We start from the raw sequence: 25909 nt of genomic DNA, 5'->3' as shown, positions 1-25909 counted from the left end.
GCTGGTAACTTGTGGATGCGGCAACGGCCCCAACCCCGGGCACCGGGAGGCTGGAGGGCAGCAGTCCTACCTAGACCTCCTGGCCCCAGCCTCGCGCTACCCCTTGGTCTCCAACATGCACCCCGAGTCTCTGAGCCAGTCTCACCTGGGAAATGAGGGGCAACAATCTGCCTCTTAGGGGGAGGACGAAATGAGGCAGAGGGACCCTTGGGATTAGGGGCAGGATCCCTGGATTCAGAGGGATTTAGAAGATAAAATAACTGAGTGGCCCACCCAGTCTGCTCAGGAGAAAGGATTTGGGATGATGCAACATGGGAAGAGCAAGGTTTGGGAGGTCGGCTTTGGCTGAGGCAGCTCGTGCAAGTGAGCCTCGGTCAGCTCCTCTGTAAAATGGGGTGGTAATAATACCTCCTTCACGAGATGGCCGCGAGGGTCAAATGTGACAATGCATGGGCATGCTGTCGCACCCTCAGGAGCTCTATATGAATATTAGAAGAAAGGGGCGCCTGGGTGGCTCAGTCGGTTAAGCATCTGACTCTTGGTTTGTGCTCTTCATGATCTCATGGGTCATGAGTTCGAGCCCCACATCGGGCTGTGCAGTGACAGCATGGAGCCTGCTTGGGATTCTCTCTCTGCCTCTCTCCTTCTCTAAACATAAATAAGTATTTAAAAAAAATTTTTTTTAAGTAGAAGAAAGACTAAAAGGAGCCTAGGGTGGTTGGGGAGATCATCTTTCAGGGTGCTGTGCCTGGACTTTCAGTGCTGGGAATGAGACCCAAGCCCGCATGGGCTCTTCTGCTCTTGAGACCCTCTGATGGTGACCGGGTTGCCAGGGGGAAGTTCTTGTGGCCCGGGTCTGTTCCTGGGACTTCTGCTTCTTGGTTGGCATCTCTGTAGCAGGTTCGAGGAGCAGAGTGATGTCTCTGGTTTTGGTCCTCTGCCTCAGCCACCTGGAGGAGCCCCCACGGCAGAGAAATGGGAGGGCAGTGTGGGGTCAAGGCCAGCACCAGCTGCCTTAGGCCGGACCAGGTGGTCAGATGGTGGTAAAGGGTAGGGGGGTGGTGACAGTGACGAAGGTGGCATCCTGGGACTGAATTGTGCCCAGAAACCTCAGAATCCATGGCTGTTCTGGGCTCCCTTTCCCCAGACGCACATTCTGTCTGGTAGATGGAGGGGAACCGTGCAGGGAGGAAAATAGGAACAGAGAATGAGGGAAGGTAGCGCAGCTCTCACGGCACATCCAGCCTGACATAGCTCCCCTTTTGGGGGCCGGGGTGGGTCCTCCTCACCCAAGTGGACAACCCCCCGATGGTACCTGCCAGAACGCACCTGAACTCAGGCTACTCCCTTCTGCCGCCTCCCCCTTGAAATGAGTACAGATCGGATGTTCTCTCAAGCTGAGACCCTGTGTGCACAACCCTCAGGGCCGGTGACAGCGGACAGGGGAAGATGGCAGGGAAGGCTTGGGGGACATGACCCCAAGAAGAGCGGGAACAGGACAAGAGGGAGGAGACTCTAAATTATCCATCAGCACAGGCCGGCCAGTGGCCCGATGCATAAATGTATAGAGAAAATAAGTGGGGGCGGAGGGGGATAGAGAAGGGACCAGGGTATAAAAAGGGCCCGCAAGGGACTGATTCCAGGATCCCAGCACCCGGCTCCCCAAACCGCTCAGGGTCCTGTGGACGGCTCATCCCCAGCTGTGATGGCTGCAGGTAAGTGCCCCTAAACTCCCTTTGGGTTCAGTGTATACTGAGGCACAAGGCGGTGGCCCGGCATGTGGATGGGGACACTAACCCTGGGCTTTGGGGCTGCTGAATGTGAGCAGAGACATCTATGCCCAGACATTTGGCCAAGTTTTAAATGTTCTCCGTCCCCGGTGGGGGGAGGGGAAGGGCTGACGGGAAACAGAGGCCTCTTGCTGTCTGGGCCACGGCCTCGCCCTCCGGGTCCCTCTCTGTAGGCCCTCGGAACTCTGTGCTCCTGGCGTTTGCCCTGCTCTGCCTGCCCTGGCCCCAGGAGGTGGGCGCCTTCCCAGCCATGCCCTTGTCCAGTCTGTTTGCCAACGCCGTGCTCCGGGCCCAGCACCTGCACCAGCTGGCCGCCGACACCTACAAAGAGTTTGTAAGTTCCCCAGGAATGGGCGCCGGTTGGGGGGGGGGGGGTGCAAGAAGGGGTGAATATCACCCCCGGGACGTAATGGGAGGAAACTGAGGAGCTCAGGGTTATTTCATCCAAGTGAAGAGGCTGTCAGCTGAGCACAAACTGAGGGAGCTTCCAAATGAAGCAGTGATGAGGACCGTGCAGCTGAGACCCAGGCGGGCATTGTTTCTGCAGGAGCGGGCGTACATCCCGGAGGGACAGAGGTATTCCATCCAGAACGCGCAGGCTGCCTTCTGCTTCTCGGAGACCATCCCGGCCCCCACGGGCAAGGATGAGGCCCAGCAGAGATCCGTAAGTGGCCAGGGGCGCCCGGCCAAGGATCAGGGGCCTCCCTCGTCTGCAGGAGTCAGGCCCTGGGCAGCCTTCTCCCTGGGGCCGAGGGTGTGCAGGGAGGCAGGCGGGCGGCCCCCGGGGCAGAGGCTGGTGTGCTCACCGCCCCCTCCATCCGCAGGACGTAGAGCTGCTCCGCTTCTCCCTGCTGCTCATCCAGTCATGGCTCGGGCCCGTGCAATTCCTCAGCAGGGTCTTCACCAACAGCCTGGTGTTCGGCACCTCGGACCGGGTCTACGAGAAGCTCAAGGACCTGGAGGAAGGCATCCAAGCCCTGATGCGGGTGGGGACCTCGGCGCTGCGGGTCCCCTCCCTGGGGCCTGGCAGCAGCCAGACTGACTTAACTGAGGGGTGGGGGCTTGCGTGCACTGGGAGAGGCCGCCCCTTTCTTTGTAGTCAACAGTCCAGCCTTGACCCCTGAGAAAGCTTACTCATTTCCCCACCATGAATCCTCTGTGCCCTTGTCGGAGCCCTGGAGGGGAGGGCCACCCACAGAGGGACAGGAAAGGAGCAGTGGCCAAAGCCTGGGCCTCTCCGTCCCTCCTCCCCTTTTTGCAGGAGCTGGAAGATGGCAGCCCCCGGGCCGGGCAGATCCTGAAGCAAACCTACGACAAGTTTGACACAAACTTACGCAGTGACGACGCGCTGCTCAAGAACTATGGGCTCCTGTCCTGCTTCAAGAAGGACCTGCACAAGGCTGAGACGTACTTGCGGGTCATGAAGTGTCGCCGCTTCGTGGAAAGCAGCTGTGCCTTCTAGTTGCTGGGCATCTCGGTTGCCCCCTCCCCAGCGCCTCCCCTGACCCTGGAAAGTGCCACTCCAGTGCTCACTGTGCTTTCCTAATAAAATTAGTTGCATCGTATCATCTGAGTAGGTGTCATTCTATTACGTGGGGCAAGGTCCAGGCTGGGAAGACAGCCGCAGGCATCCTGTGGGGGCCGACTGGGAATGATACCTGACCTGATTCCTCCTGGGCTATTCCTCTCCATCACACATCGGGTCCCTGCCCAGGTCTGAGGTCCCAGCTCTCTGGGCAGTCATAGGTCAGGAGCACCCCCATCGAGTACCTGGAGGTGTTCCTTTCTCCCCCGCGGGCACCACAACACCAAATCTAGCCCCCAAGAGCAGGGAAAAAAATGGAAAGCCAAATAAGCTATTAAGTACAGAGGCAAAACATCCCGACATGGGAGAAAATTATGAGAGAAATCCTAGAATTACTTTTGTGCACAAAGTTGAAGGCGAACACACATTAGACCCACCTACTCTTAGGAAAGGGGAACGATGCAAAATGGCTTTGGGACAAACAGAACCAGCCTGTTTGGGATCTGGATGGTGGCAAGGGAAGTGGAAGAAAGACTCTAAGTTGGGGTTGCAAATTCAGGGCCAGCAGGTGCCAGGTAGACAATTACGAAAGTAATGAAGGCTTGGTGTGAAGGGATAAATCATAACTGACGCTCCACTTCCTTGTCAGGGACACATCCCAGCGTGTGGGTACCGGGGAAGTCAAGAGAACTCAGGACCCAGCTAAGGTGGGACTTATTGAACCTTGTTGCCATTCAGGACTGTGGGAAGGGCTGCCAGACCTTCTGATTTTTCGAGGCAGACAGGACGTCCAGACTTTTTCCTTTTAATGTTTATTTATTTATTTATTTTGAGAGACAGAGAAAAAGCAAGCACAAGCCAGGGAGGGGTAGAGAGAGAGGGAGAGAGAGAATCCCAAGCAGGTTCCATGCTGTCAGCACAGACACCGATGAGGGGCTCGAACTCAGGAACTGCGAGATCATGACCTGAGCCGAAATCAAGACCCAGTTGCTTAACCAACTGAGCCACCCAGGCACCCCAGGACACCTAGACTTTTATGTGAAATCTAGTTTTTAAACATCGGTGACAAATCCCTATTGAAAACATGTTTAAGGACAAAAATTAATCCAGACACAGTTTCTCCTCAAGCTGTCATTGAGCAATTTCTTCTGAGAACAGTGGATTGGGGTAACTTGTAAGGGCAAGAATCAGAAATAGTTGGACTTGTATTTATGCTCACGAGTAGATTACTTAACCTCTTGGGGACCCAGGGTCCTCGTGTATAAAATGAGATGGTAATAAATTGCCTTACAAGGCTAATGTCAGGATTAGATAAAATGGTGTTTCTGAAGTGTTTGACACATTACAGCACTCAAGAAATCAGCTGTTTTGCACTGAATTTTGGGGTTGTTCCCTGTTTTCTGATGGAATGCTTAAATACTTGTTATTAAAGTTCATTTATTTATATTGAGAGAGAGAGAGAGCATGTGCACATGCGGAGAAGGGGTACAGAGAGAGGGGGACACAGGATCCAAAAGGGTCTCTGTGCTGAGAGCAGAGAGCCCTATGCAGGACTCGAACAGACGAACCGTGAGATCAGGACCTGAGCCAAGTCCTACACTTAAGAGATCTAGCCACCCAGGCGCTCCTACTCCCTGCAATTCAGATTTAATTGGTCTGGAAGGGATCCAGGAAGGAGTGGTTTTTAAAGCTCCCCAGGTGAGTCTAATGCGCAAACGCAGTTGAGAACCACTGAGTTAGGGACCACAAGGATGAGACAGCTGGGTCCACCGGAAATGAAGACCTGGGTCAGTTGCGGCACTCTCCGTTTCTAATTCTAACCAAAAATTTCTGAGAAGCAAGTAACGAAAAGGCAATTACTGTATGATTTCTCTCGGCAAGGTACTTCAATTCATAAAGACCAGAAAGTGGAATGGTGGTTACCAGGGCTGGGAGAAGAGGGAATGACGAGCTGTTGTTTAATGGGTGGAATTTTGCAAAATGAAGGGTCCTACAGACGCTATGGGAATGTAGTCAACACTACTGAGCTGTACACTTAAAATGGTTAAGATTGGGGTTAGGGGTGGGGCGCCTGGGTGGCTCAGTCGGTTAAGCGTCCGACTTCAGCCCGGGTCACGATCTCGCGGTCCGTGAGTTCGAGCCCGGCTCGGGGCTCTGGGCTGATGGCTCAGAGCCTGGAGCCTGCTTCCGATTCTGGCTCCCTCTCTCTCTGCCCCTCCCCCGTTCATGCTCTGTCTCTCTGTCTCAAATATAAATAAACGTTAAAAAAAAATGGGATTGGGGGGGGGGCACCTGGCTGGCTCAGATGGTAGAGCATGCAACTCTTGATCTCAGGGTTGAGTTCGAGCCCCACGTTGGGTGTAGAGATTACTTAAACAAAAAATGCTTTTTAAAAAAATGGTTAAGATGGTAATTTTTATGTTGTCTCATTTACCCCAATTGAAAAAAAAAAATTTTTTTTTAATTTCTAATGAAAACTCTTCCCAAAAGTAAGATTAGTGAGATTTTCTAGCAATAATGTTTGTCTGACTCCATGCGATCTTGTAAATTTACTGTAATCTAAAATGACCTAAATTTACTCTCACCTGAATTTCTTCTGTGAAAATTTAAAAAAAAGGAAACCTAGTTTAGAATGGGCTTGGGCGCCCAGCAAGGGGAGCTCTCTGCCCTACCACTTGGCAATTGCAGACCCAACTGCAAGAGAAGGACCTTAAGTGGAAACTACTTTACTAACCCAGCGAGAGGAAGAAGGTCTTTCCTCCTGCCCCGGCAACAGCGCAGCCAGTGAGAAACAGTCACAGCTCAGCCAATGAGAAGCCACCATACTTCCAGTTCTCACTTTACTCCAATGAATTTTTTCTTTATAACAGCCTCCCCAACTTCCTCCTTTCCTCTATTATGGAGAGCGGAATCTCTCCTTTATTCTGCGGACTTGCCTAAGGCTTTACTGCAGCCTGCTTGTTCTGAGTTGTGATTCTCTGATGTTCCCATATAAACCCATTTTTGCTAGTAAGATAACAGGCATTTTATTTTTAAGGTTAACATGAGTCCAGAGAAGAGCCCCCAACAACTCTAAGGCTGCTGAGCAAACAGGTGCTGGCACCCACAGCGCCCATTGGGCTTGACTGGAGGACCCCGGAGTTTGAGGGTAAGTTTTCTCCTGGATTTTGAGCTCCGCTGTCTTTGTGTTTGAGTTCTCCAGACTTTATTCAGGATCTGTTTTAAGGCCTTATCCCATCTGAGAGTGTTTGCTTAGCCTTCGGTTTGACTCCTGTTTGGAACCAGACTGCCCCTGGTGCAATTGTGCCTGTTGGAAGTGTATTGGCCTTGGGTTTGACAGAAAACAGACTCACTACAGCAGAATCTGGGGGCCATATCATTTGTTTCTCTTGGATCAGCTACCATCCTTTTCATGGGCAACATCTTCAGCTGATATTGGCAGAATCCACAGCACACCTCTGGTCAGGATTCAAGTAGATACCTCAAAAACCCTTCCCAGAATTAATACTGTATAAAGAAACCCTTCAAGGCATCAAGACCAGAATAGAAGATTAGAAGGCTTGGAGCCTCATTATCCTCTGTACTAGTCCCTATAATACCAACATTTTACCAGTGAGAAAACCCAATACTGAAGATGGAGGTTTATCCCGGACCTCTGAGCAAAAAATAACATTGTTATCCCTTGGCATCTGTTGCTCCCAAGCCCCATATGCTACTGAGGTCTGTTCTCACTGAAAGCTAATTTTTCACTGTAATTGATCTATGCAGTGCATTTTTTACCATTCCTTTCATAAGGATAGCCAATACCTTTCTGCTTTCATTGGGGAAGAATGGAAATGCACCTGGACAGTAAGCCCCAGGGTTACAACGCCAAGTCCTCCTTACTTTTCATGAATCTTAAAAGCTGATTTGGGTGAAAGAAAGTTTTCTGTAGGCTCTACTTTGTTACAATTTGTATATGATTGATGTCTCTGCTCCCCTTCTCAAGCCTCTTCACAGGAGACAGCATCCACCTGTTAGAACTTTTGGCCTTAAAGGGACATAAGGTCTCAAAAAAAAAAAAAAAAAAAAAAGCCGTTTGCTCAAACTCAGTTCAATACCCAGGGCATCTAATCCTGAAACAAGGACTACATTTAGACCTGGACAAAACCCCTCACAACTGCTTAACCCTGATAGATTACCTTTTGGCACCCCTCCCCCCATGGAAAGTTACAAGAGGCTCTAACCATTGCAGGTTTTTCATGCTTTACTGATGGTTCTTATTTGAAAGATGAAAATGGTAAATAATGTGCTGGGTATGCTACTGAAGCTCCTTTTGAAGTCATTGAAACAGCAGCTTTACCCTTGACTAATTCAGCCCAACAGGCTGAATTATACACCCTTATTCGAGCATGTAACTTTGCTAAGGATAAAACTTAGCATTTATACTGATAGTCAGTATGCTTTGGGTGTAGCTCATGACTCTGGAATATTATGGAAACAGCAAGCTGTCTTTACCTCCGATGAGGATAAAATTAAAAATGGCTTCTATGTCCAAAATTTATTAGATGCCATCCTTTTGCTGGCTGCTCTGGCTATTATTAAGGGTCCTGGGCACTTGAGACTCAATTTCCTGGAGACCAAAGTAAACCACCTTGCTTATATTTCCGCTAAACACACCGCTCCCAAGGAAACCAAAAGCTAAACCTCTGTCATGTTCCAAAGTGATGTTCTCCCAAATGGTAACTTGGAAAAATTGACCAGAGATACCCAACAGTTGGCCTCAGAGATGGCAAAACAATATCGGAAATGCAATAATTGTTGGCTTAATAAAAAGAGAGACCTCTGGTTTGGACCAAATAACAATCCAGCCCTACCAAAAATTCTAAATTTCTCATGTACATGCATTAAACCATTGGTCTACTGACTAAATAATAGCATTCACGAATCAATATTGGTGGGGAAATATTAATAAGGTCGCAAAAAGCACCTACGTCTCTTGTTCCGCCTGTCTAAAGTATAATCCAGGGAAAACTGTACAGATGGATTTCATACAGCTTCCCTTTCTCATGGACATAAATGTTTTAGTCATGGTTTGTATGTTTCTCACTGGTACAAAGAGTTCTCTTGTAGACAGGCCAATGCTGCTTCTGTGGCTAACATTCCATTAGAAAAAGTTATCCCTACCTGGGGACCCCCTCTCGAACTTCATAGTGATGAGAGAACACGCTTTGCCAGTCAAGTGCTTCAACAAGTCTGTGCTGTTGGCTGATTTCCCAGCACTTCATTGTGCACACCGTCCTCAATTCTCAGGGTTAGTTGAACAGACTCATGGCACTATTAAGACCCAATTGGCTGGGGCGCCTGGGTGGCTCAGTCGGTTGAGCAGCCGACTTCGGCTCAGGTCATGATCTCGCGGTCCGTGAGGGTCCGTGAGTTCGAGCCCCGCGTTGGGCTCTGTGCTGACGGCTCAGAGCCTGGAGCCTGTTTTGGATTCTGTGTCTCCCTCTCTCTGACCCTCCCCTGTTCATGCTCTGTCTCTCTCTGTCTCAAAAATAAATAAAACGTTAAAAAAAAAATTTTTTTTTAAAAGACCCAATTGGCAAAATTTGAAGAAATCCCTCAAATACTCTGGCCAAAAGCTGCCCTTAGTCTGAAATCTCAGATCTACCCTCTTTGGTACTCATAGACTCTCACCCTTTGACGTAGTCACAGCACATCCGATACACTCGGCCCCTGCCTCCTCTGACCCACGGTTGACAAAAAGAGAGATACTTCAATATTGCAAAGGCCCAACTGCTTCTGTTAAAATAACAGTCTTTTCACAGAACACTCCCAGGAGATGACAACCTTAAGCCTCACACCTTGAAACCTAGAGATTTCATCGGTTGGAAAAGACACCTCCAGAAATGCTCTCTTCAGCCTTGCTGGAAAGGCCTTTGTCAGGAGCTTCTAACCAACCCTTATGCCACCAAACTCCAGAGAATAGACTCTTGGATTCACATGATACATCTAAAGAAAGCGCCAAACGCTGACTGGACCCGCATGCCATCTTGTGACCTGAAAGTAGAGATGTCCCAGAATTGAAGCAGATGATATCTGAGGAGACCACTTTCCCAAGATGTCTGGGCAGGTCTGTCTACCTTATTGTCACTGTTGCTTCTTTTTTTATGAAAACATAATGCCCTTGTCTGCATTCCCAAAGCCCTCGCAAAAGGGGGAAACCCCTTTTGATTATGGCCTTTTGGAAACAGCCTCATCATGATCCCAGGACAAATTAATCTTACACTTGCTTTTTCTGAAGGACTAGAAGGTTCAGAATTCACAAAAGGCTTCTTTCATCTGGACTATTAACTGACTTTAGATTCTTATCCAAATTCATGGTCTCTGAACTTTATGGCCTTTGCAGCCTTAGGAGGTTGTATTGTCAATAACGCATTTGGTTCAAGCAGTTCTTTTGATATAACAATACTGTTTTTAAACATCTTTGAAATTTTTCTGTTTTGCAGAAAGTTCATCAGCTGTTGCTTTATATTTATAGCTGCGCTGTGTCTTCCCGATTGTGCTTGGTTAATTCTCTCCGTGTGCTCCTCTGGTATCCACTGCTCTTCTTTCATTGTTGCTTTAAGTGGAGACTTCCAGAAGGCTCACATGATTCCTGGTTTGCCTTCATAGGGAGCGCCTTTCTCCCCTAAGTCTGAATAAGTACAAATAAATATGTCAGTTAGCTACTTTCAGACGTGGAGTCCTGGTTTAGAACCATCATACAATACGGAATTGCTATGTTACTTTTTCTGCTTTGTATAATCATTTTGAGTTTTGTATTTTGTTGCCTATCAGGCTTCTAAAAATGATGTACCCGATAAGGTGATGCTGGCTCAGTGCTTGGAGATGATCACCAGTGCGTAATTACAGTCTTGATAGATAGGGACTACAGATAGGAAGTACCTGACAGTTCTCTCCCTCCTCATCTTCCTTGCTGCTCAAATGTGGTTTGAGTGGTTTCCAACCGCTAGGCGCTTTCCCTCCTATTTAGGACATGACGACTGGGAAAGGTCCTTCCTGGTACTGAGACAACCACTAAATGTGGAGAAACTGACTCTTGATCAGTGACACTTTCAAAGAAAGATCTTGATCATAAGAGGGAAATGTGCAAACTAGTAAAAGGAAATCTTGTTTAGAAAGGAATTGGGTGCCTGGGTGCCTCAGTGACTTAAGCATCTGACTCCTGATTTTGGCTCAAGTCATGATCTCACGGATCATGAGTTCAAGCCCTGAGTCTGACAGCAGGGAACCTGCTTGGGATTCTCTCTCCCTCTCTCTGTCCCTCCTTTGTGTGTGTGTGTGTGTGTGTGTGTGTGTGTACGTACGGACACGCGCAGGCCCACGCACCCTCGGGCATGCTCTCTCTTTCTCACTTTGTCTCTCTCTCTCAAAATAAATTAATATTTAAAAAAAAAAGGAATTGGGAGGCTGGCAGGGGGGCTTTCACACATTACCACTGCAATTGCAGACCCAATAGGAGACAGACTTTATACCTGGATGCTGCTTTCCCAGCCCAGCAGGAGAAAAAGAGGCTTTCCTCCTGTCCCAGCAACAGCCCAGCCAATGAGAAACAGTCACAGCTCAGCCAATGAGAAACCACTATATTTCCAACTCTCGCTTTAATGGGCTTTTTGTTTATAACAGCCTTCCCGACTCCCCCTTTTCCTCTGTAAAGCAGCAGGTCCTTTCCTTTGTTCTGCAGACTTGCCTATAAGTTTTGCTACAGATTACTTGTCCTGGATTACAATTCTCAGCTGTTCTCAAATAAACCCATTTTTTTGCTGGTAAAAATAACTGGAAGTTTTATTCATTTATTTTTTTTAACGTTTATCTATTTTTGAGACAGAGACAGAGCATGAACAGGGGAGGGGCAGAGAGAGAGGGAGACACAGAATCTGAAACAGGCTCCAGGCTCTGAGCTGTCAGCACAGAGCCCGACGTGGGGCTCGAACTCACGGACCGTGAGATCATGACCTGAGCCGAAGTCGGACGCTTAACCGACTGAGCCACCCAGGCGCCCCTGGAAGTTTTATTTTTAAGGTTAACATTTCCATCAGCATTGCCAAAACAATATATTGAGTTTTGAGTCTTTTTTTAATTTAATTTTTTAAAATTTACATCTAAAATTAGTTAGCATCTAGTGCAACAATGATTTCAGGAGTGGATTCCTTAGTGCCCCTTACCCATTTAGCCCATCCCCCCTCCCACATCCCCTCCAGTAACCCTCTGTTTGTTCTCCATATTTATGAGTCTCTTCTGTTTTGTCCCCCTCCCTGTGTTTATATTGTTTTTGTTTCCCTTCTCTTATGTTCATCGTTTTAGTCTCTTAAAGTCCTCATATGAGTGAAGTCCTATGATATTTGTCTTTCTCTGACTAATTTCACTTAGCATAATACCCTCCAGTTGCATCCACGTAGTTGCAAATGGCAAGATTTCATTCTTTTTGATTGCTGAGTAATACTCCATTGTATATATGTATACACCGCCTCTTCTTTATCCATTCATCCATCGATGGACATTTGGGCTGTTTCCATACTTTGGCTGTTGTTGATAGTGGTGCTATAAACATGGGGGTGCATGTGTCCCTTCGAAACAGCATCCCTGTATCCCTTGGATAAATACCTAGTAGTGCAATTGCTGGGTCATAGGGTAGTTCTATTTTTAGTTTTTTGAGGAACCTCCATCCTGTTTTCCAGAGTGGCTGCACCAGCTTGCATTCCCAGAGTTTTGATTTTTTTATACACATTTGAGAGCAGAACTGACACTTTCCCCTTTCTTCACAAGTCTGCCTCAGAATTACACGAACCTGGCCTTCTGGGTCAAACAAACATGACACTGTGCCTCACACCTTTTTTCATTCGGGGGCCCCATCAAATGTGAGAAATACTTTTAGAGAGATCAGTATGAGGGTCATCAGCTCATCCCTATCAGCATGAGACTTTCCTAATTTTAGTGTCTCAGAACACCTCAGCTCAGTGCAAACTGATACAATTGGTCATTCTACTAGTAGTCCCACATCTGAGGGAACAAAAAAGGAGGAAAGTAGAGACAGGAAGAGGGAAAGGAATAGAAGAGGAAGAGAGAACACAATGGAAAAGACAAAGGAAGTGTCAGTGGTGTATGTGGCTTTTGACGGCCCTCCGTGGGTGACCTGGTTTTTTGACTCTTCCTTTGAGTTTATTATGATTATGGGTATGATTACCACCAGCAGCTAGTGTAATAAAAGCTGATATTGTGAACATGTGTGCAATACCATGCCAGTGTTTTTTACAAGTACTATGTCATTTCTTTCCAACTATAATCCTATAATAGGTAAATAGTATTATTTTCCCTGTAGTAAGAAGCCTGACTGAAGATTTAACTTGTTTTTTCTTGGGTCTATAAGAAAGACACCAGAAAGTCATCTTGACTTTCCTAAGAGGATAAATTTTTGGAGTATTAAAAGTAGTTCTCTTCCCCTGAAGATAATCAGGGTAGCCGCAGTTAAGTGTGAGCCGATTGCTCTACTGTCAGGAAAAGAACAAACCTTTTAGGGGGTGGGGGTCCCCTGAAGACAAGGCAGCTACCCTTAGAAGAATTGACTAGGAGAATTGACTCCCTGACCTCAGCATCCTTGGGGAAGGAAAGGGAGAGAACAGAGGTTTCAAATCTTCCCAGGAAAGGGCCTACCGAAATCTGAAGACCCATCCCGGATGGCTAGTCCACAGTAGTGAGCTCTGTAACCCTGCAAGTTCATGCAGAGAATCACCCCTACCTGCACCAAGTCCTGAGGAAGCAAATCATCCTCCTAGAAAGATCCATGGTAGAGGACCTGGGAACCTGGATCTGCAGAAGCACCAGGTTTTATGGACTGTGTGGGACTGTCAACAGTGACACCATGTGGCAGTGAGAAGCAAAGGCAGGAACCTCCACTGTGCCTCAGGGCATGGGGGCCTTGAAGTGGGGTTTGCTCAGTGAGAGAACCACAGACCTGATGCAGCTGATCTCAAGACGCCGAAATGGCTGGAGATGGCTGCATCAGGCTGCTCTATCCTTTTTCTTTTAAGCCCACTTCCTTATTTCCTTAAGTGTTCAATTCAGAAAAGTGAGCAAGTTATATTACATGATGAGAGAGTGATGGCTGCTGTATTGAGTGGAAAAATGGAGGCTGAGGTCATTTGGAGGGGGTGGGGAATGGGATGCTCTTTTGCAAAATCAAACAAATTATTTCCAGTTTCCTCCCAAGAAGCTTTTTTCCTTGATCCTGAGTTAGGCATTCTTATAAAGACCTGTTTTCCCAGTGTTAAGGTGCAATTGTGACTTCATGTTGACTTGCTCTGGCTTCCCTCAGTGACTGTAAGCTTGTAGAAGGCAGGGACACTGTTTTGTCCACCATTATATCTCCACTGCCTTGTATGTATTGAAATCAAAGTGTTATTTTTATACCTAACCCATAACCCAGACTCAGAGAAGGTCTGGAAAGAATGAATCTTTTTACTTTGATGCCTGATGCTGTATTCTTTCTAGCTAGTGTCTTCTATTTGGAAGGCTGTAGACCTCTATCTTGAGGTCTGAACTTTAGTTTCAAGGGCAGGTCAAATAGGCTGCTGCCCTGAGCCAACACACCACCTGCCCTGGGCAAGTTGTTTGTGCTACTGACTTGACATTCTTTTCTTAGAAACTGTACTCAAAATGCAACCATGTGGCTTAATAAAAGTTTTCAAAAATGACACAGAAAAGAAATACTTTCAGATATTGTAAAATCACTTTTATTTTTTACCATATCCAACATTTCAGTGACCCATACATGACTGATTTAGGAGAAAAGATCTGGTTTATGATTTTTCATGTCTTCTGTAGGGGTGAATGTATTTTTTCCAAAGAACAGAGAAGGAAGCTGAATCATGAAATCATATGGTGAACATTGTCACAGCAGGAGTTGTCCCGAAGCTTAAAGGAAATAGTTTTCAGACATACAAAAATATATACTTCCTTATGGGAAGGGAGAATAACCATTGGAACTCTAGCCTTAGAGCCTATATGGAGAAAAAAATTAATATGTCAAATGTGAACTCACAGATGATCACTTTATAATGGATTATGAAAATGAATTCAGAGATGTTTGGAGCCCTTAACCTATGAGGGCAATTTAATGGAAGAACTCTTAACTTCCACTTCTGGGGCTAGGTAAGCTGCTTGTCTGACCCAATGTGGAGTTTATGACTTTTACACTCCTCTAGTGAGTTGAAGCCAGCTACTGACCCTTAATGGTGTCATCAAACTCAGCTCTGGGAGCCGGCACTCCAGAACCTCAGGTTAGGGGATCAGGGGAATGTGTAGGTAGGAATAGGTTCTGATTCCTATCTCTTTGTTTGGTACTCCCTTTGAAGTCCTCGGTGGACTAAAAAACTGGTTCCCACTTAGTCATGAAGAAACCATGAGAAATGAGTTGCATTTCTGAGATATCTCTATCTCTTCAGTCTGATGTTGAAAGCAAAGGGCTTTCTTTTGGGAGTGAGTGGACTGATTAAGCACACAGTAAGAAGCAAGAGGCCCTCTCATTAGCTGGACAGTGAGACTGAAATTCTGGTGACCAGAATGAACTCAGAGGAGCTGAGCTTGTGGATGGATGAGATACAAGGGACATGGGGGTCTGAAACACTGTTTTATGGGACTGTAGAACACAAAGGGTAATGTCTCTTCCTTTTTCCTCCCCCACTTTCCTCCCTTAGGAAACCCCAGGAGTAGAGGTTGCTTTCAAACAAATAGCTGTTTCCATTTAACAATTATGTGCATTGCATTTTTCTGCTTGCTGAACAGCAAACTGGCTTTCCTCCTCTTTGTTCTTCTCTTTCTGCCTATAGGGCAATTTCCGCCTCTCTATTTTGCAAGGCCGGTAGTTCAAATACAGTGCTATGGTGATTACACCCACTCCAAGAGCGACAATAATGATGACAAAGACGGTGGAGCTGATTCCTTCATCCAGTCCTGCCCAAGCACAGAAGACAGAGAATTGGGAGGGTCAAGAGGGCAAGAGAATCCCCCCCCTCTCCAGCTTACCATGCCCACCTCTCAGTCTCACCCTTCCCTACCCACTGAAATTTTTCTTCTTTCCCTATTTGGGTAAGAATCCCAAACCCCTTGGGCATTTCCATCCTAGGCCTGGCAGCAGGAAAGCCACAGTCACCTCGAACGATGACAGCAATGTCTTTGCTGACAGAGCCCAGTTGGTTAGAGGCTGTGCAGCAGTAGGTTCCTGTGTGGTTCTGGGTTGCTTTCCGTGGCACTTCAAAGTTGAATATCACTCCATTCCAGGTACACACCAAGGTTGGAGTTGGGTTTCCCTTTGGGACGCAGGCAAGCAGCTGCTCTGTCCCTTTCACCCACGTCTGGTTGCCAGGGCAGTCAGATTCCTCTAACCGGGGCTTGTCTGGAAAAGAGAGTCCCCCAAGGAGCTGAGCTCAGTGTGCCACATTCCTTCCTCACTGAGATGCTTAGCTTCCTCTCCCCTAATCCAAAAGCTGTGTCCCTCCCACCTGACAGCTTTACTTCCCAAGGGAAGGAGCACTGTTCCCTGCTTTGGGGCACTCTTCTGTCTTCCATTTTCTAGGGGTAAGGAGTCAGAGATGCAGCAAAGGCATCTTAATGGATTCAGACTCAATGATCTGGCCTGTCCTATCAATGCTGGCTTCCCTGCTTCCCATCTTTGCTTCTCAGTGAGTGAGGAGATGGGTAGGGGCGAACCCAGAGATGAGGGATTCTCTACTTTTCAAAAACACAGATTTTTATATGAAAATTTCCCCCCTCAGCATAAACTCCAACTATCACTTCCTGTGTTCTCAGCCATCAACCCTCAACTAATACCAGCTAATCACCCTGCATTCTCTTTTCCATTCCCAGGTCCCCCTCATGTTTCTCTCAGCTTACTTTCCTGGGGATAATGTAAGCTTGGGGAGCTTTAATTTTATTTCACCCTTTGATGTTTTATTTTAATGAGAAAAATGTAGCAACTCTAATAATGAAGTTGCTGGCCAAGAACTCTGGAGATGAGAGACTAATAATAATCCTTGTTTTGACAAGAAAGATCAGGCCTCTACTCACATAAGACATGGAGCTGGACCGCAGTGGTTTTGCTCAACCGCTGACCCTGAACCTCCAAAGAGGCCTCACAGGAGAAATTTCGGCCGTTATCTTCCTCCCTGGTGGTAAGTAAAAGCCAGGCAGGTTCCCCAGGGGCAGGGAGATCTGGGGCTCCCTTAAGCCGAAGAGTAGGGCTGGGTGATGTTAACACATGCCCCAAACAGGTCACATTAATGTCTGTCCCTGCCAATGGGTATAATTCTTCTATCTCTAGGATTGGTGGAGGGAAGCCTATAAGAAAAGGAAAGAGAGAATCAAACATATTTCTCAGAATTCTCAGCCAATTCTATACTCTTGCTTCTGATGGTATGGTACCTAGGCAGATAAGACAGGGAAAACTTTGGATACCCTACCTCTTCTGTGCTGAATGGCAAGAGCAGTGAGATTTGGGAATTTGAGAGCTCTTCTTATGACAAATGCAGTGTCCATACATTTGGCTATTGCCTCTGTGGCAAGGACAGCAAGATGGGTTTTCATCTTATAAATTTCCTCCCCACCTCAAAAAGTTGTTCCCAGAAACAAGCTGAAGGACCTATAATCACTCTGTAAGTAAGATGGCCAGAAGAAACGGTGAAGGCTGAACACAACTACTGTCTCAATGCATGTCTCCAACCTGCCTGCACTCATCAGAGAAAGATCACATGAGAGTGTACCGAGGAAAGGTTAATAGGGATATTTGCAGTGGAACCACCAAGGATTTACTGTGGAAGTTTCAGTGGCAGAGAACCCTCGTGAGGAAGGGAAGAGGCAGCTCACTTACTATAGACATACACTGGCTCTCTTGCTTTCTGTTCCATTGGACCCAGAGATACAAGGCAAGACAGCTCCTGATCACCAGTCTCCATGGCCCGAACTGTGGCATTGGCCCATGCTGTGTCTCCCTTCCAGGAGACAAACAGGCTCAGCTCTTGGTCTCCCAGGAACATGTGGAACATTACCTCTCTGGCGGGGAACACCCTAGCCAACTCGCAGCTCACAGCCTCTGCCATCCCAATCTCCAAAAGTGAGGAGACCCAGATTTGGGGACTCTCAGAGAATTCTGCCAAAAAATGAAGAAAAGGAAAGAAAGGAGAAAAGCCATGATAAATCATGTGCTATATAGGACCCCACAATTTAGGAAGGGAGTGTGGCTTAAAGCTCTCTGTCCCCCAGGGTAAGATTACAGCCCAGGTAGAGATGGGGCTCAATTACTCTCACACCCTAATCCTAAACTCTGTGGGAACTTAGTCCCAAAAGACCAAGGTAAGATAAAGAAACTGAGCCTCAGGATCCTTCCATACCTGGGCTCTGACTCACCAAAGATCCGGAGTACCTTGATGGCTGAGCTACTGTGAAAGAGCCCTCCACCATGTGAACTCAAGTCCAGTTCTGCACGGCAGGAGAAATTGCACCTATCATCTTCCCTTTGGGCTTTGACATTGATGGTGATCTCAGCTCTTTGGGAGGCCACAGCCAAGTTCATAAAGTCCTTTCTGTGTAGTTCCTGGTTACCCTGGAAAAGGGTAAGGGTGAGGTTCTCCAGGGGTGCTACACTGGGCACATGGCACTTCACTGTGAAGGCTTCATCCATGGCTACCCATGCAGGCTGCAGCTCCAGGATCACCTGCTCGGGTGGCTCTTTAAGAGAAAAAGGTGGGCTTGATGAGAGAAGGCTACTCACCTCTCCAGAAAGAAATGGTATAGGACAGAAAGCTGGTGATACAAGGTGACCGTTACTCTTTAAACCATCCAATCAACTGTGTCAGCTTTCTGCCAACCCTGCCCTACATAAGACAAGTCAGTCTTCTGGCTCTTCTTCTGCCCATCAAAGGTGGCTAAAGTCATAGCCAAGAAATGTGACTGTTGAGGGGCAGGTCCCTTGCGTTGACTGTTGCTGCCATTCTGGGGAACTTTTATCTCTTACCAGAGGTGCTTCAGAGGCATGAGCAGCTTCTGAGGAGCTCCTTAGCATCACACAAAAACTACACCCTAGTCTACCAAGCTTTTACCCCAAAGAGATCACACTTACTCTATGGCCATATCCTTGCCAATGCTGTTTGCCCACCTGAAAGATCTTCCTCACCCATGCCCTTCACTTCAAATCCTTACCATTCTGCAGGAGTGAAGCTCAAGAGCCTCCTTTTCCATGGAGGCAGAGACCCTCCTTTTTCCAGTCCCTATTTATTCTAAGAACTTGTGCCAAATAATTTAGCATAAATTGTATACTTTTTTGATCATTTATAAGCTGGCATTATTAGTATATGCCTCCTATACCTGAACATATTCTCAAGCACGATGTCTGGATGCCCTCTGTGGTCTGCTCCTAATTTAAAATCCTTCACCAAAGGGAAATAGAAGTAATTGGCTCTAGAATTCCTGCAGTATAACAGAAATCTCTACTAAGGGCCCAAATTGTCTCCCCCAAAAGAAATCTCTAATTTTTCCCTAAATAAGACACAGTCATGTTCCCCCAGTCTTCCCTTCCTCCTCAGCCCTACTCACGATACACAGTGATGTCAAGGCTTGTGTCCTTTTGGATCCCTGCACAAGAGAAGAAGCACTGCAGAACAGAATTCTCTGTGACATCTTCCAGAAGAAACTCCTTCCACTGAGGTCCTTTGTCCACCTGGGTTTTCTTTAAGTAAGTCTCAATTCCACTGGGTCCTGGGTCTGGACAGGTAGTGCTGCAGTTGATCATTAGGGACTGTCCAAGCTTTACCAGGGCCTGATCTGGCCAAATGGAAACCTCAAATATCTCTTCAGTTGTTCCTGAAATGATCAACCATATACATATGCCAAAGACTTTGGTGAAGACCACAAGACCCTAGTCTATCAAGAAGGCCTAGTCTATCAATTTGTAGGTTAGAAATAGGAAACCTACCCTGAAGAAAAAGTTACAAAGAACCAGACAAGAAAAAGACCCTTAATGAACAGGTAGAACCCTGATTCCACCATTCCCTGCATTCATTATCTTTCTAGTAATCTTGGTTTCTCCATTAGTGTCACCTTGGAAACTACAGAGTTGTTAAAACTCATGCCAAGGAAACCATTCTCTTCCTAAGCTTCCAGATGTCTTAGAAGCTCCCAGGACTGGCTGCTGAGGGCCCTCAAGGGCTTAGTAGGCCCTAGAGAAAAGAGCTCTGTGCTTACACCTCAAATCAGTGTTTCTCTGAAATTATGGTCTAAGAATTGCCTTCACCAGAATCACCTGGAATGCTTGTAAAACTACAGACTCTAGCTCCACCTCAGACTGAATGATTAAGAACTTGTGAAGGTGGGATGTGGAAATACGCAGTGAACAGAACAAGCACTCCTGATGATCCTTATGCACGCTGAATTATGAAACCCACTAGCCTAAAGGTGACTCCTAGGGTCATTCATTTCCCAGAATTTTTCACCTCTTCTCAAAATAAGACTATTCCTTTTTTGCTTTGGTACTAAGGCAACACGTTTTTGGATGCTTAAGAGTTTAGTCTGTTAGGGAAATCTCAGGTGCAATGAGAGAGACATCAGGTAAAACTTTCAGATGCCTTATGTAGGTGAGAGGCACAGTCTCCTGGAAGCTTCCCCACAGGTCCCCTTTAGCTACGCCATGTCCACCATCTGTTTCGTCTACCAAACACCGGGCCCTTCTAGGAATACACAACTCATGTAGCAGTGTTACCCACTAAGGCTCCAGTTCCTTTCTTGCCGTCCAGAGCACTCGCTCCTCACAATTAAGCTATGGGTCCTCTCCTATCAAGACGCTATTGCAACTTCATGACACAAAAGGTGGCAACAAAGAAGTAAAAATATTCTTAAGAACAGAAAACTAGGACAGTCCTGGGCTGGCAGGGGGCCAAAGAGAGAAGGCATATTTCTTAGGGGAGAGTTTTCTCTGATGGTTTGTTATCCTGTTCCTCAATTTGGGTTCCCCAATTATAAGCTAGAGACACCTACAGATTCTGTGTCCTAATGATCCAAAAATAGGAATCTCTCCCAAGGGTCCAGACAAATGAATAGTATATTTTTGCCCCATTCAGTACTTCTTATGCTCTTACTGACCAGCCACCTGCACTTTGGCACATACTGACTAAAGAAACTATCCCAAATAGCCTTACCTGGGCCAGGGTTCAAGGCCAGCAGGGCCCAGACACAAAACAGTAGCATTTCCATCCTTGTGAAAAGGGCCAAAAGCTGGAGAGAAAGGAGAAAATAGTGCTGGAGAAAAGTGACCAAAGAAAATAAAAAGGATATAGAGAACTATTTCTTTGGTATTGCTAAAGATCAAACCCTTTCCTGACACCTGGAATAGTCTGGAGAAATTATAGCAAGAGTAACAGTGGTATGGTGTGGATGTACTAAAAGGACATAGCAAGGGCACGTGGCGTGGGTGGCTCAGTTGAGCTTCCAACTTCTGGTTTTGGCTCAGGTCAGGATCTCGCGGTTTGTGGGTTCGAGTCCCATGTTGGGCTCTGTGCTGGTGATGCAGAGCCTGCTTGGGATTATCTCTCCCTCTCTCTGCCCCTCCCCACTCGTGCTGTCTCTGTCTCAAAATAAATAAAAACTTCTTAAAAATATACAAAAAAAATTAAAGGACATAGGAAAATAGTAGGGGATATTAGATTAAGTGAGATTCCTGTATATGTTTGTGTTGCAATTATCTGTTTACATATTTGTCTCCATCTACTTGAGTCAGTAGAAGGCTATTAGCATGGAAACATGAAAAACGAAGTTTGGAGAGATGTAATCAATGTTTATCTAGCACTGTCCAGTGGGAAATGACCATGAATCTAGAAAACATGGTCACAAGAGTCCTGTTCTCTGATGTAAGGGAGAAATGTTTCATCAGGGCTCCGTTCATGACCTCTATGAGATATCCCTCAAGATAATCCATCTCTTTCTGCTCTGCCTCCATGTTCACCAAGCAACCTTTGGATTATTTCGTTGGCTGAGTTAAGTCTTAATTGTCCACCTCTCTTTTCTCCACCGATCTGTACCAAGTTTTTTTTTTCTTTTAAAGCCCCCCACTGAAGCTAATTTATTCTAAGAAAGGTTTCTTAACTAATCCTGTCCCTCTTCACAACCCCTCACTTACAACAGATTGTCTGCACCTCCCTTTACACCAAATGTGATTTCTGAAGCTACATGTTAAAATGCAATTCACTTTAGTGAATTATTTTTAATGATGAATTCATTACTATGCTAGAAATTCCCTGAGGACAAGAGACTATATTTATCTTGCATCTCCACCTCCTAGCACAGCGCCTGGCATGTTATGGATACCCCACGAAGTGGATGACTACCCTCTAATTCTGTAGTATTTGAATTTTCATATGTTGGGTTTTACACAGGTGTACCTTTACTTATATGCTGGTCTGAAAGAGCATATAAGGTGTGCTTTTTTTTTTTTTTGGTCTTTTTTATACATGCATAAGATAACAGGCATATCAAAATTTATATTTCCAAGTGAATGTTACTCTTCGAATACTTTGGGAGGCTATAAATTTATTCCAGTAATGACACCATTATTCAAAACTTTTTTTTTGAAATGATTTAGAGCTGGCTTGTAAGCTACACAAGAAAAATCAGTCTATTAAACTATTTTGTTATTCTTTGAGGAATAAATGATATGACTCAGACACCTTATTCACCAGATTTAGCTCTGAGTGCCTTAACATCTCTTTCCAAGGAAGATCTCCTATCAACTGAAGACATTCCTAAGTACCCCAGACTTTGAAGGAATTTCAAAATAAGAGTTTTAAGTAATAACAACTGTTTGAAAAAGTACAAAAGCCCTGAGTGGAATTGCTTATATTCATACATTATTTCAGCAACTATTGAGCACCTACAATATTCCAGGCTCTTAGAAAGGTATAGAAGTTACCAGGATTTATCCCATGACAATAGGAATCCCTGGAAGTTAGTGGGAAAGACAAATGTAAATAAAAATAACAATATTATTCCAAGTGATACTATAAAAATGGGGGAGGGGTGACAGTAAAGTGAGAATTAAATGACTAAATTCAAGCCAAGTGTTTATCCCAACTCCTGGCACATAAGACTTCAATATGTTAGTGATGATGGTGATTGTGCCACTGCTACTGATAATGATAAATTGATCCAGGAGCATCGAGGAGGGAATCATTACTTCTCTCTGAAGGAGCTGAGGTTTCTCAGGTCTCCTTTGAACTGCATTTTCTATTATGACTGGAAGTTTATTAAGGGATGAGGTGATACGGAGAGGAGGTCAGGTCAGACTTATTTGAGAAAATTCAAGAAGTTCAGTATGGGTAGCACACAGGGAAAAGGATTGTGGGATAAAGAAGTAGGTATACAATTGGGTCAGTAAGCAGGAATTTACAGAGCTTTTAAAGCAGGGGGGTGAGATAATCAGCTTTATTTTTCAAAATGACAACACTGGCAGTGTGTGGAAAAAGAAAGATGGAAGAAAAGACTGATGGCCACGAGATCTGGTAGAAGGTGACTGCGGTAATCTAAGGGAGATCCAAGAGGGCCTGAAGGCATTAGTGACTGCAGAATTTTTATATAGAGGATATTCAGGGGGATCTCTGTCTGGTTGAAAATGGGGGTTAGAGGTTATGTTTGCATAGTAAACATACTTGTTCTACTTAAAAGCGTATGTTACAGATTAATAAAATAGCAGTGTTCTGCATATTTTTTCACATCGCATAATATTTAGAATATATCAATTATTCATATCTACTTTTAAAAGCATCAAGGGGAGGATAGAGGAAAATGGCATCCCCACTGTTTGAAGGGCATGCATAACATTCATTTAGCTATATAATTTCTTAAAAATATCAGTCACGTTGGACACTGTAGAATCCCAATTTACTGTTGAATTCGTTGAGGTAAAGTGCTCTCTGCCTAACACCCATTCCAAGCTAGGCACTTACTAAGGATCTGTATCTCACTTCATTGACTCTTTTCTCAACCACATCTTGTCTAATAGCTTCTAACATTTAGTAACCATATACAGTACTATGTTCCAGGCACTACACTGACTGGTTTACTTTAGTTATCTCATAGCAATCTTATGATAATTGCCACTTTTACAGATGAGGAGATGGAGACTGGAAGAGGTAAAGTAACTTACCCCAAATCACACAACTAATTAAGAGGTGCAGCCAGCATTCAAACCCAGGCATCTTTACTGCTGGGCAATTCTTACTACTTCACTGCTTCTTTATATTCAGTGACTCTCGAGTATCTGTGCTTCGATGGGGCCACTGTGCCACAAACAATCCTGCATAGTGGTTATCCAAGAGCTCCTGTTTCTTTTTTTTTTTAATTTTTTTTTTCAACGTTTATTTATTTTTGGGACAGAGAGAGACAGAGCATGAACGGGGGAGGGGCAGAGAGAGAGGAAGACACAGAATCGGAAACAGGCTCCAGGCTCTGAGCCATCAGCCCAGAGCCTGACGCGGGGCTCGAACTCACGGACCGTGAGATCGTGACCTGGCTGAAGTCGGACGCTTAACCGACTGCGCCACCCAGGCGCCCCCAAGAGCTCCTGTTTCATTCATCTCTCCTTAGCTTGGTGATGGTACCTTTCTCTGCAAACCTAATCTTGCTGTGAATTAATCTTATAGATTATATTCTCCTAGAGCCTTGGCTAAAAAAGATTTCCCATCTTTGATCTCTATAAGCCAACCTAGGTGCTTTTCCCTTGTGGTTGCCACTAGTACATGCCACATAGATACAAGAAAATGGAGGGGGGGCGGGGTCGTGCTGATTCTTGTTGTTTTCATTCTGGGATACTGACAATACTTTGTTCTATGTTGTTCCAAGTGCCCTCTCCCCGCCCAACTATCCTCACAGCTGTAAGAGTTCATCCTTGGGGGAGCCTGGGTTGCTCAGTCGATTAAATGTGGGACTTCTGCTCAGGTTGATGGGGCTCAGTTGATGAGTTTGAGCCCCATGTCAGGCTCTGTGCTGACAGCTCAGAGCCTGGAGCCTGCCTTGAATTCTGTGTCTCCCTGTCTCTGAACCTCTCCTGCTTGTGCTCTGTCTCTCTCTCAAAAATAAACGTTAAAAAAAAAAGTTCATCCTTGTTTTCACGTAGCATCTTATGATCAGGTACTGAAACGTGACGTTTTTTTTCATTCATTTTCTTTTAATTTTTTTAACGTTTAATTATGATTGAGAGACAGAGAGAGACAGAGCATGAGCAGGGGAGGGGCCGAGAGACGGGGAGACACAGAATGTGAAGGAGGCTCCAAGGTCTGAGCTGTCAGCACAGAGCCTGACGCGGGGCTCGAACTCAAAAACTATGAGATCATGACCTGAGTTGAAGTCTGACGCTCAGCCGACTGAGCCACCCAGGTGCCCCTTATTCCTTCATTTTCTTAGAAAGCAAGCAGCATCCCTAAGAGGAAATGAATTTTTAAATCTTTTTTAACTCCTTTGGCTTACTTGCTCTGTAGTATTATATGCCAAATGAAAGGTTTAAAGTGTCTGAAATCCTAGGCCTCTAATCCAGCCACTGAAGGGTTGCAGGGAGGACGTACGCAGGTGAGGGAAGGACGGCACACGCCGACATGCCCTTGGGATGGCTTTGGCTATGGAGCGCACCTGGCCTTCCCGTCCGAATCTGGGGCACTCCCAGGGTGTCCTGCAGTTTCTCATACATCCGGGAGTCACATCCCACCCTCTGCATGGTCTTCTCCCTCGAATTCCCTGGAATTCGCTTCCTCCTCGCGGAACACGCCCCCCAGGTGAGCGTACGTTCGTGATCAGGGCTCAGCACGAGCACCCCCGTGTCCTCCCCCCATAGTGCCCAGGCCGCTGCCCGCCAGCCCCACGCTACTGCTTTCGGGACGCGCACCTCCCTGACACCTCGCTTGTCAGGCCGGCGGGTCTACCTCCCCTGCCGGACTGTCAGCCCCGGGAGGGCAGGGCATCCACACCTCGACCCGACACAACAGCTACAAAGACTCGAGGGCAGGACTGAGCCCGGCGCTCGGACGCGGAGCGCAACGCCCGTTCCCGCTCGGAAGGAGTCTCCCGTCTGGCCTGCACACAGTGTGGCTCTCACGCTCTCGGCCCGACAGGCCGGGAAGGGCTTCAGAGGCGGATGGTATTTAAAACGTGAAAGGTATGTGGAAAAACCACTCCAGCGAGTGCCCCTCTGGGTTTCCGGCCCACTGCCGCGTGACAAGGCGAAGCCCGTCACACGAGGTCAGGCCTCTGCAGACCTGACGGAAAAAGCCAGGAGGAGACACCGGCATGAACCTAAGCACACAAAGCAAGACCTAAATCCTCACGGAGGGCCGCTCCTCGCCGCTCCTGTCACTCCTGGGATAGCTAGACCGCTCCGCTGCCTCGCCCTCGCTGTTCTCAGAAACTTGCCACGCGCTCAGACCGTTTGGTAGGCAGCGCCAGGCGGGGGCGCGCGCGCGAGCTTCTGGCCGGAGGATTTCCTGATCTGCCCAGAAACTCGTGACGTTTACCCAGAAGCTTAGCAAGG

The 25909-nt window shown here is 46.5% G+C and overlaps 2 protein-coding genes across 5 annotated transcripts; one reads left to right on the top strand and one right to left on the bottom strand.

The window, feature by feature from the left end:
• Window positions 1-716: 716 nt before the first annotated feature.
• On the top strand, window positions 717-3355 carry LOC123604686 (somatotropin). Of its 3 annotated transcripts, XM_045491013.1 has the most exons (5): window positions 717-1715; window positions 1964-2124; window positions 2338-2454; window positions 2615-2776; window positions 3052-3355. In XM_045491013.1, exons 1-5 carry the CDS (start codon window positions 1706-1708, stop codon window positions 3250-3252), a joined length of 651 nt encoding a protein of 216 aa, XP_045346969.1. In that variant the 5' UTR covers window positions 717-1705; the 3' UTR covers window positions 3253-3355. The 3 variants fall into 3 exon arrangements, with proteins under 3 accessions (XP_045346969.1, XP_045346968.1, XP_045346967.1); XM_045491012.1 differs by lacking the exon at window positions 717-1715 and having other exon boundaries at window positions 1725-2124; XM_045491011.1 differs by lacking the exon at window positions 717-1715 and having other exon boundaries at window positions 1725-2145; window positions 2341-2454.
• Window positions 3356-14071: 10716 nt separating this feature from the next.
• LOC123603929 (intercellular adhesion molecule 5) lies at window positions 14072-25834 on the bottom strand. Of its 2 annotated transcripts, none has more exons than XM_045489445.1 (8): window positions 25695-25834; window positions 20538-20613; window positions 18940-19206; window positions 17755-18075; window positions 17219-17497; window positions 16420-16689; window positions 15506-15748; window positions 14072-15306 (listed from the first exon to the last, which is right to left on the bottom strand). In XM_045489445.1, exons 2-8 carry the CDS (start codon window positions 20590-20592, stop codon window positions 15098-15100), a joined length of 1644 nt encoding a protein of 547 aa, XP_045345401.1. In that variant the 5' UTR covers window positions 20593-20613; window positions 25695-25834; the 3' UTR covers window positions 14072-15097. The 2 variants fall into 2 exon arrangements, with proteins under 2 accessions (XP_045345401.1, XP_045345400.1); XM_045489444.1 differs by having other exon boundaries at window positions 25707-25834.
• Between the last annotated feature and the right edge of the window lie 75 nt (window positions 25835-25909).

The sequence above is a fragment of the Leopardus geoffroyi genome, chromosome E1, assembly GCF_018350155.1.
Source record: "Leopardus geoffroyi isolate Oge1 chromosome E1, O.geoffroyi_Oge1_pat1.0, whole genome shotgun sequence".
Taxonomy (NCBI): domain Eukaryota; kingdom Metazoa; phylum Chordata; class Mammalia; order Carnivora; family Felidae; genus Leopardus; species Leopardus geoffroyi.
This window is presented reverse-complemented; position numbering and strand designations above follow the sequence as displayed.

Excerpts from the sequence above, each read along its gene's own strand:
- LOC123604686 (XM_045491011.1), top strand. The coding sequence starts at position 1,864 with ATGTTCTCCGTCCCCGGTGGGGGGAGGGGAAGGGCTGACGGGAAACAG. Across the intron at positions 2,146-2,340 it reads TAAGTTCCCCAGGAATGGGC|CGGGCGTACATCCCGGAGGG; the intron begins GCCGGTTGGGGG and ends TTTCTGCAGGAG. Across the intron at positions 2,777-3,051 it reads GCATCCAAGCCCTGATGCGG|GAGCTGGAAGATGGCAGCCC; the intron begins GTGGGGACCTCG and ends CCCTTTTTGCAG.
- LOC123603929 (XM_045489445.1), bottom strand. The coding sequence starts at position 20,592 with ATGGAAATGCTACTGTTTTGTGTCTGGGCCCTGCTGGCCTTGAACCCT. Across the intron at positions 16,690-17,218 it reads AGAGCCAGTGTATGTCTATA|GCTTCCCTCCACCAATCCTA; the intron begins GTAAGTGAGCTG and ends CTTTTCTTATAG. Across the intron at positions 15,307-15,505 it reads CATTGCTGTCATCGTTCGAG|GACTGGATGAAGGAATCAGC; the intron begins GTGACTGTGGCT and ends GTGCTTGGGCAG.